Source organism: Symsagittifera roscoffensis, chromosome 3 (assembly GCF_963678635.1).
Source record: "Symsagittifera roscoffensis chromosome 3, txSymRosc1.1, whole genome shotgun sequence".
Taxonomy (NCBI): domain Eukaryota; kingdom Metazoa; phylum Xenacoelomorpha; order Acoela; family Convolutidae; genus Symsagittifera; species Symsagittifera roscoffensis.
Window position 1 is genome coordinate 8,809,188 of NC_087064.1, and position 10,689 is coordinate 8,819,876.

The 10,689-nt window shown below is 36.2% G+C and overlaps 1 protein-coding gene across 2 annotated transcripts in view; it reads right to left on the minus strand.

Moving 5' to 3' along the window:
- The window catches only part of LOC134842223 (uncharacterized), a 78,782-nt gene extending 70,881 nt beyond the window's left edge, over window positions 1-7,901 (minus strand). Inside the window, exons 1-8 of one of the 2 annotated variants that reach the window (XM_063858456.1) lie at window positions 7,763-7,901; window positions 7,300-7,516; window positions 7,081-7,202; window positions 6,837-7,006; window positions 6,463-6,649; window positions 6,125-6,244; window positions 4,614-4,680; window positions 3,859-3,967 (exon numbers count right to left, since the gene is read on the minus strand). In XM_063858456.1, the coding sequence (XP_063714526.1) occupies window positions 3,859-3,967; window positions 4,614-4,680; window positions 6,125-6,244; window positions 6,463-6,649; window positions 6,837-7,006; window positions 7,081-7,202; window positions 7,300-7,516; window positions 7,763-7,832 (1,062 nt within the window). In that variant the 5' untranslated portion in view covers window positions 7,833-7,901. The remainder of the gene's footprint in view (window positions 1-3,858; window positions 3,968-4,613; window positions 4,681-6,124; window positions 6,245-6,462; window positions 6,650-6,836; window positions 7,007-7,080; window positions 7,203-7,299; window positions 7,517-7,762) is intronic. The other variant, XM_063858457.1, reaches the window with a different exon arrangement.
- Window positions 7,902-10,689: the final 2,788 nt, after the last annotated feature.

The following is a 10,689-nucleotide window of genomic DNA, read 5'->3' on the forward strand; positions in this document are numbered from 1 at the left end:
AAAAACACTAGGCAAAAAAAACGATTAACAGAATATAAATAATCACTGAAGGCTTGAGGATGGAAATTAGACCATAGAAATTATTGAAAAGCAATATCAAATCAGATGTAGAAGCTAGTCGAGCTCAGCTTTTAAAATAGAGCATTAAAAACTTCCAACATTTTATTGGTCGGTTATCTTCAGTCTGAGTACACCCAAACAGCTTTTGTCGACCTGTTCGACATAAATGAGTACCACTAGGCAAAAAAACGATTATCAGAAAACAAATAATCGCACAATTAATGAGGATGGAAAATAGATCTTAGAAATTAATGAAAAACAGTTTTAAAACAAATGTAGAAGCAAATCGAGCTCAGCTTTTGAAATAGAGCATTAAAAACCTCCAACATTTTATTGGTCGGTTATCCTCAGTCTGAGTACACCCAAACAGCTTTTGTCGACATGTTCGAAGTTAACGAGTACCACTAGGCAAAAAAAACGATTATCAGAAAACAAATAACCGCACAATTAATGAAGATGGAAATATGATCTTAGAAATTATTGAAAAACAGTTTCAAATCAAATGTAGAAGCAAGTCGAGCTCAGCTTTTAAAATAGAGCATTAAAAACCTCCAACATTTTATTGGTTGGTTATCTTCAGTCTGAGTACACCCAAACAGCTTTTCTCGACCTGTTCAACATAAATGAAAAACACTAGGCAAAAAAAACGATTAACAGAATATAAATAATCACTGAAGGCTTGAGGATGGAAATTAGACCATAGAAATTACTGAAAAGCAATATCAAATCAGATGTAGAAGCTAGTCGAGCTCAGCTTATAAAACAGAGCATTAAAAACTTCCAACATTTTATTGGTCGGTTATCTTCAGTCTGAGTACACCCAAACAGCTTTTGTCGACCTGTTCGACATAAATGAGTACCACTAGGCAAAAAAACGATTATCAGAAAACAAATAACCGCACAATTAATGAGGATGGAAATATGATCTTCGAAATTATTGAAAAACAGTTTCAAATCAAATGTAGAAGCAAGTCGAGCTCAGCTTTTAAAATAGAGCATTTAAAACCTCCAACATTTTATTGGTCGGTTATCTTCAGTCTGAGTACACCCAAACAACTTTTGTCGACCTGTTCGACACTATTGAGTACCACTAGGCAAAAAAACGATTATCAGAAAACAAATAATCGCACAATTAATGAGGATGGAAATTAGATCTTAGAAATTATTGAAAAACAGTTTTAAAACAAATGTAGAAGCAAATCGAGCTCAGCTTTTGAAATAGAGCATTAAAAACCTCCAACATTTTATTGGTCGGTTATCCTCAGTCTGAGTACACCCAAACAGCTTTTGTCGACATGTTCGAAGTTAACGAGTACCACTAGGCAAAAAAACGATTATCGGAAAACAAATAACCGCACAATTAATGAGGATGGAAAGATGATCTTAGAAATTATTGAAAAACAGTTTCAAATCAAATGTAGAAGCAAGTCGAGCTCAGCTTTTAAAATAGAGCATTAAAAACCTCCAACATTTTATTGGTTGGTTATCTTCAGTCTGAGTACACCCAAACAACTTATGTCGACCTGTTCGACACTATTGAGTACCACTAGGCAAAAAAAAACGATTATCAGAAAACAAATAATCGCACAATTAATGAGGATGGAAATTAGATCTTAGAAATTATTGAAAAACAGTTTTAAAACAAATGTAGAAGCAAGTCGAGCTCAGCTTTTGAAATAGAGCATTAAAAACCTCCAAAATTTTATTGGTCGGTTATCCTCAGTCTGAGTACACCCAAACAGCTTTTGTCGACATGCTCGAAGTTAACGAGTACCACTAGGCAAAAAAAAAACGATTATCAGAATACAAATAATCGCACAATTAATGAGGATGGAAATAAGATCTTAGAAATTATTGAAAAACAGTTTCAAATCAAATGCAGAAGCTAGTCGAGCTCAGCTTTTAAAATAGAGCATTAAAAACATCCGACAATTTATTGGTCGGTTAGCTTCAGTCTGAGTACACCCAAACAGATTTTGTCGACCTGTTCAACATTAATGAATACCACTAGGCACAAAAATGGTTATCAGAAAACAAATAATCACAAAATTAATGGGGATGGAAATAAGATCTTAGAAATTATTGAAAAACAGTTTCAAAACAAATGTAGAAGCAAGTCGAGGTCAGCTTTTAAAATAGAGCATTAAAAATCTCCAACTTTTTATTGGTCGGTTATCTTCAGTCTGAGTACACCCAAACAGCTTTTGTCGACCTGTTCGACATTAATGAGTACCACTAGGCAAAAGAACGATTATCCGAAAACGAATAATCGCACAATTAATGAGGATGGAAATTAGATCTTAGAAATTACTGAAAAACAGTTTCAAATCAAACGTACAAGCTAGTCGAGCGCAGCTTTTAAAATAGAGCAATGAAAAAATTCCAGCATATTATTGGTCGGTTATCTTCAGTCTGAGTACACCCAAACAGCTTTTGTCGGCCTGAACATTTATATTAAAATTAGAAGCTAGTCGAGCTCAGCTTTTGAAAAAGAGCATTAAAAACTTCCCAGATTTTAATGGTCGGTTATCTTCAGTCTGAGTACACTAAAACAGCTTTTGTCGACCTGTACATTTAAATCAAATATAGAAGCTAGTCGAGCTTAGCTTTTAAAATAGAGCATTAAAAATTACCAACACTTTATTGGTCGTTTATCTTCAGTCTGAGTACACCCAAACAGCCTTTGCCGACCTGTTCGACACAAAGGAATTCCACTGAGCAAAAAAAAAAAACAGAAAACAAAAATTCACACAATTATTCAGGATGAAAAAAGACCTTAGAAGTAATTGAAAAACAGTTTCAAATTAAATGTAGAAGCTAGTCGAACATAGCTTTATAACGGAGCATTAAAAGCTTCCAAATTTTTTTGGACGGTTATCTGCAGTCTGAGTACACCCAATCAGCTTTTGTCGACCTGTTCGACATATAAATAGCACTCAGCAAAAAAAAACAAGCATCAGAAAACAAACAATCACACAATTATTGAAGATGGGAAACGAACCTTAGAAATTAACGAAAACCTTATTTAAATCAAAAGTAGAAGCTAGCCGAGCTCTTCTGTTAAAATAGAGCTTAAAAAACTTCCAACATTTATTGGCCGGTTATCTTCAGTGTTAGTACAGCCCCAACAGCTTTTGTCTACCTGCTTAAAATGAATACCACTAAGCAAAAAAAACGATTATCAATAAACAAACAATCACAAAATTATTGAGGATGAAAACTAGACCTTGGAAATTATTGTAGAACCTAGTCGAGCTCTACTTTTAAAATAGAGCTCACGAAATTTCCAACGTTTATTTGGTCGATTATCTCCAGTCTGAGTACACCCCCAACATCTTTTATCTACCTGTTCGACATAAATGAATACCACTAAGCAAAAATACGATTATCAGTAAACAAATAATCACAAAATTATTGAGGATAGAAACTAGACCTTTGAAATTATTGTAGAAGCTAGTCGAGCTCTACTTTTAAAATACAGCTCACGAAACTTCCAAAAATTGCTTGGTCGGTTATCTTCAGTCTGAGTACACCCAAACAGCTTTTGTCGACCTGTTCGACATAAATGACAACCACTAAGCTAATAAAAACGATTATCAGAAAGAAAGCGTACCCAAATTCAAAATTCCTACTCATTTTCAATGATCGGATCAATTAAAGCGTCCTATGCTATTAACGAAACAGCAAATGAAAATTTCCGAACATTTATTCCATGATGTTTGAAATAAAATGTAGATAAAAGCTAGTTTTTTTTAAAATGTTTTACAACAGTTAACTGGTCTAAGAGGGAAAGCTAACCTGGTCTTGCAGAACGTCAATTGTAACATTTTGTCCAAAGTTCGCTCCGAGAAGGTTGCAATTAGCTTCTGACATAAAACTGAAGTGAAACACTCCAGCAATTTTATCTCTAAACAGTTTTTCTAGATATAAATGCCTATCAACTACTTTTTACTCAAAGAATTTTTAAAAAATTTTTAGCTATCGTCTTTTTTTCATTATAAAAAATAATTTTCAAAAGCATTTCTTGAATGTCAATTACATCTGACTCCGATGAGGGAACGCTCAAAGAGTAAAGTGATCTTTTTATCATAACCTTCAAAAGCATAGCCAATCGAAGATTGGAAAAAAGAAATGAAAGCAATATCAAAAACACTGAAATTGTTGAAAAAATCTTAAAATTAAATTCCACCTTAGAAACTGGAAATCGTTCGAGTTTTTTTGCGCCATTTCCACGTTTGTATTTCGAGAGGGCTATTTATGTCACCTTCAGCAGATGAATTTCAATTGAACTCAAAAACACTGAAAAACACTGAAAAAGTTCATATTTACCTAAGTGCATTCATAAATGCATCAATATGTATGAACGCACATCTGTAGTTATTAGAGACTTTTAGGACTTATCTCGAAAAAAAACACAAAAATGACCAAGACGTATAAAAGAGCCTTCACTACGCTCGCTACTCTTAAAAATTGCGCCAATTTGAACTTAACCCCACCGCGAAACCGCAGGTATGCGCCTGGTTTTCTTCCACGAACATTCGGATGTGACTTACTTAACATTGAATAAGTCGGTATATGACGCCAAATCCACAGTTCCAAAAGCAATGACGTAATCCGTAGCTAGAACATAAAACAAATCAGCCCGTTGAATTAAATCAAACCATTCCAGAAACTAAACAAAAAATACTGAATAAAACAGGAGTATAAATGTTTAAGTAGCAAGTACCCGGTCCGAATTATCATGGTAGAATTTTCCTTTAAAAATATTGAAAAACTAACAGCAAAGATAATGGAATTGCGTAATTTTTGCACTAATTTTTCAACTTTTTTCAGCTGGACTTTGGTTGTCTGTAAATTATTATAAGCTCTGAGGCTGAGCAGAGCTTAAGAATGTCGTAATTTAAAAAAAAATAAAAAAACGCTGGAATGCAAAACTCTCACAAATTAAGTGACTTCAGACTAATCATTTGATAAAGCTTTGAAAACGTTTAATATCAGACGAAAAAAAAAATTGTAGACAGAGCTTAATCCAGAGTAACAAATTGATTGTTGATAATTTGCTTCGCTTGTTTGGAGCAAAACAGCCATGTTAACCTAATTAACCAAGACAAGCCGCAACTAGCATTTTCATACGAAAACAAGGATAGCCGGTTTTTTATGCAAGTAGGACAGAAAGTGCCGACCATAGTCTTTAAAAAAAGCTAAACAAGTTTTTTTTCAAATTAGTGTAGTTTTTCTGCGTGGTGTGACAAAAAGATCTGACGTCAACCTATTATGTAGGCATATTCCAGTCCTAGTAAAATAGACAAATTGTACAACTATTATAGAAAAATGACCAGAAAAAAAAATTCAAAGTTATGAACTTTTTGAAGTTATTGAATCCCCAAATGGCGCTTAAAACTCCAAAACTGATTTTACTTGTTTGAAACTAAGTTTTTACGGCTTAAAAATTATGCTGAATTTAAGCCGCGAAAACTTAGTTTCAAGCAAGTAAAATAAGTTTGAATTTTTTAGCTTCATTTTGGGATTCAATAACTTCAAAAAATTCACAACTTTTCGGCAATTTTTTTTCTGGTCATTTTTCTACAACAGTTGTCCAATTTACCTATTTTACTAGGACTGGAATATGCCTACATAATAGATTGACATAGATCTTTTTGTCGCACCACGCAGAAAAACTACACTAATTAAAAAAAACTTGTAAGCCTGCTCGCTCACCTTACTCACTCGAAATTGAATTAAAAATCAAAAATTTTCAGCCAGTTTTTCTCGTTAATTTTCCAGTGCTAGATCATGATCAGTGACCGGTTTTCCATATGATCTCCAGACAAAATCAGACCTACAATTGTAATAACATCTTTTTGAGGATCCATCGCACAAAATCTCTCGTTATATTTCGTCAGTATCTCATTAATTAATCCTATCCTGCAAAACGTGAGAGAATAAGAAGAATTTGAGACATTTTTGTTTCGTTGCGTGTTTAATGATGCAATTATCAAAACCCAAAGTTTTCGGCTGGAAAAAAAAACTGGAAACTTCAACTATTATACAGAGAGCAACTCACCAAGACATGATACTGGCTTGTAGATGGAAGCCCGATTGAAGGTTAATCTGGGTGGTTTGTATTTAGGCACATTCAAGTACAGCAAAGCGGAAAAGAACTCCACTCGTGTTAGGTACAGGTCTAAACATATCGAACAATGCAGGAAACAGCACAATATTATCATCAACTCATTTCAACTCGTCGCTGTACTGAAACATTTAAAGGATCAAGTTCTATTTACGGCTTATAGCCTTGATTTAAAAAGAAAAGGAGTATTTTAGGCTTATTGCCCGGTCAGTAACAGGACCAAACTTTTGTCGGAAAAATTCGGCTCAAGAATAGCGCTCGTCTACACTAACCTATCAGTAAGTCCTTAAAACGGATTTCGATTGGTTCAACTTCGTAAAACGTCCTCCCAGCTTCCAAAAGATCCACGGATGACGACTGATTTTTCAGCGCTGAGTGCAGCATCTCCCAGCCCATCCCGACTTCATCTGCCTTGCCATTTGAGTTCGTGATTTTAAATGCTGCTCTGTTAAACCACGACTAAAATAAATAAGCGCCAGTTTTAAACTTTAAGAAGTCAACGCCAGGCAAATCGCAGATTTCTATTTTGCCAAACACTTTCACTATATATTGCCTCGTATGACAATGCAATTTGACTGCATCTTTATTTCTCGAGATATTACCAATATACAATCATAACTATAACAGACGCGTATTTCAACTTTACTTCAGGGCATGGCTTGGATAGTGATGAATCCCACGAATCTCTTCCGAGACACTTTTCTTTGGCCACGTTGCCAAGTATCTTGACATCTGGACATTCAGAAGTTGATACTTCTCCGGCTTTTACTCCAGTAAATAGAAGCTTCTGAGCAGATTCCAGAGAAGCACATACAGCTGAAGGCACATTTAAACCAATATAACTACAAGAAATTTCAATAAACCATTTGAAAAATGGTTAAAAAACTTACTTTTGTAACTATAACAGTCAAACTGAACTTCGAAATACATAAATAATCCAGAGTCACACGAGAGCACATTAGGTTTGATAAGCTCATCGACTTGAAATGAACACGAAGACTTGTAATTGCACCTTAAACAAACCAGCAGATACATAATTGTCAAATTCAGGTCAAAATCTTGAAAATGTGTTAGCTGGCACTGAAGAGAGAGAAAATTAAGGCGCTCACCGAGAAGACACCACAGTAGTTATTAGTTCCACAGAATTGTTAGTGCAGAGAGGCCATCCCGAATTAGGCTTGGGTGGGTATCCGGAGCAAACATGACGAATAACTTGTTCGTAACTGCCATATGAGGCACTTACATACTGTGGCCGAGAAATTTCTGGGTCCGGACACAAACCAGAAAAGGCTACCTCTCCTTGGTCAACGCAGCCAAATTTAGTGCCTTGACAAAAAATTTTGATAGTAAGATTAAGTAAGTTAAAAAACTTGCAAGTAAGTTAAAATGACTTATTGGCAAGTAATTTATGAAAAGATTTCTGAGAAACTGAGTTTTCCAAACGTGGTAGAAAGTTGAACTAACTTATTAATTGAAAAAGGCAACTTACAAGTATGGGAAAACTATTTTCTAGAAAGTGCACAGCCGTAGCAGTAGTGATAAGTAAAAAAAAAATTTAAATTAATAAGTTACCTCTAGACAGAACAGGAGTCGAAAATAGAAGCAAAGTTATGATGATCTGTGATAACGCGGAATAGTTCATTCTGAGGTCAGTTGCGCTATGTTTCGTTCTTCAGTCTTGTACTTTGCATCGAGTTGTGCATACTTTTCTATTAAAGGAGAATTAAGTTGTCTCGCCATTATTCAGACGCTAATTTCCCAGCGGTATTTACAGTTTTCTACTGCTGACGAATAAAAATTGAATATAAACAGCGGGGCTCAAAAAACACAAAACATACTCGAGGTCACAAGCACCGTTAGTAACCCTGATGAGGTTCCAGTTCAAAGATCGTTATATAGTATGAGCTTTTAGTCCGTCTTAACCTTCAGTTTCGTCGTTGATTAAAAATTTCTACAACTATGCTTTCTACATGAATTCTTATTTACAGAGGTGAGAAGGGGTGAGAAGAGTGTGATTTGTTTTGCTTTGTGCCTTGTGAGTTTCATTACTCGTGGCCTGCAAAACAATGACCACAGTACTTTTGCCTGCTGTTTGGCTCAGACAAATTTTGAAAAGGAAACTAACTTGGAAAATTGTGTTAGACTATTTAAAATTCTTTAAAAAAGTTCAAGTATCTGTACATAGACTGAAGTTTCTGAGAAAATGTCTGAAAAACGATCTAATACCGGACTTTTTGAAGTTTAGGGTCCCCGAGAACGGGGTTTTTTCGGACCAAGCTGTGCATAATTATCAATTGAAACTACTAAGGACTGAAACTTCTAGGGCAAATGAGGATAGGAAAAGGTACGAGGAGATGCTAAGGAAAGCAAGATCACTGGTGCAAAAAGAAATTGACAAACAGTGGTGGGCATCCATTTTCCGATTCGTGAGGCGTCAAGTTGAGGCAAGCTTAAATACAACATCAGAAAACCATAGAAAAAAGTTAGAAAAACTGTCCGAGAGACAAGATAAACCTCTTGGGGGGAGAAATGAGCGATCAGTTAAGGTACTTGATAATATTGAACTGCCTGAATGGGTATATGAAGTGCTATCAATGGGCCCCAAGCATCCAATTAGAGACAAATTTAACGAAACACATTTTTTGGCGGATATCGACATTTTCCTCTCACAATTGAAAAATCAAAAAACATCTGGTGAAACGTTATGTGAAATAGAAGCCGCGGCAAAGGCATATGCAAAAAACGTACGGCAAACCCCAAGAGACAAAGCCGTTGAAAAAACGAGGAAATATCTCAAAGATAATGGGTTGCTGGCTGTGCCTTTTGATAAGGGGGTTGGTTTTTGCATAATGAGGAAACAAACATATGAATCAAAGCTGGAATCCTTGTTGCAATCTGCTCAGTTTGTGAAAAAAGATGCAACCACTGATGAGGTGAAACTGAAAATTGAGAAAGAACTTAACAAAGAATTACTAGCCATGAACAAAAGAGACGAGATAAGTGATCAGTTATATACTAAAATGAGATCAACAGGGGGCAACCCGCCCGTTTGTACGGTTTAGCTAAGGTACACAAGGATGAGACACCCCTACGACCTGTACTATCACTTCCCGGCAGCTCGTATGAGAATCTTAACAAAATGCTTGCAAAGTTTTTTAACAACATCGATGGAGCAAATATAGAAACCAATACTAAAGAGGCTAGAGAAAAAATAGAAAACATTGCTCTAGATCCGGATGAAACCATAAAATCTCTTGATGTGAAAAGTTTGTACACCAACGTTCCCCTGAAGGAGGCAATTGAAATTGCTTTACAGAAGCTGTACAGCCGGGAGTCTCCTCCTGAAATTCAAAGAGCAACCATGAAAAGACTTTTGAATATGGCGGTCAGCAAAGTGTATTTCAAGTGTAATGATTCATGGTATGTACAAGTTGATGGTTTAGCAATGGGCGCGTCCCTCGCTGTAATTCTGGCAAACTTATGGCTGAAAGAATACGAATTTGCTCTACGACAACAAATACCGGTGGGAACGGGGGTACAGCAAATTAATGACAAAAACGGCTTGTGCCCATGTTGCAGCAGGAAAGTCACATATAGATCAAAGGGGGTTGAATGCGAGAGTTGCCGAAACTGGTATCATCTAAAATGCGGAAAAATATCCGATGACGTATACGCATCAATAACCGAGATAGTCTGGTACTGTGAAAGCTGCTGCCGAGCTAAGAACAAGGAGAAGGATACTCCCCAGGTGAAATTGTTCCTCAGGTATGTGGATGACATTGTTAGAACAGTCAGAGAGGAGCCGAGTTGTCTTCTCGATGCCGCCAATTCTCTTCATCCAAATTTGCAGTTCACTCTAGAGAAAACTAATTCGGAGGGGAATTTGCCGTTCCTGGATTTGAACATAAATGTATCGCAGGATAGGCGTGTAACTTGCAGTTGGTATCAAAAACGAACAGATACAGGGACTATACTGAACTATAGAAGCTGCGCCCCAACTCAGTATAAGCGTAGTGTTATCCAAGGCACTGTACAAAGGGTTTTTATGAGTACATCTAGCTGGGGGCAATTTGATAAGGCTTTGGAAACTAATAGGGCGCAATGGCTGACAAATCAGTACCCTGAAAATTGGTCCGCAAAGGTGGCTTCAGACGCCTTGTGCAAGATCATCGAGGGTAAAGGCAAGCCCCTGGATAGTGACAGGGGTTTGTCAGTTCAATCACCAAAGGATGAGAAGCCCCCAATGCTGATGGTGCAATATAGAGGTAACCAGAGCCAATATTTTGCTAACAGGTTACGAAAATTAACGAACGTTCAAGTGGTTTTCACCACAAGAAAACTACAATCATGTTTACCATCACTGAAGTCAGCATTTTCTAATGACCTCAAGTCAAGAGTGGTTTATAAACTGTCATGTAGTGGATGCACTTCCACCTATGTCGGACAAACTGTTCGACATTTGACCACTAGAATTGAGGAACATAAGAAAGCAGACTCAC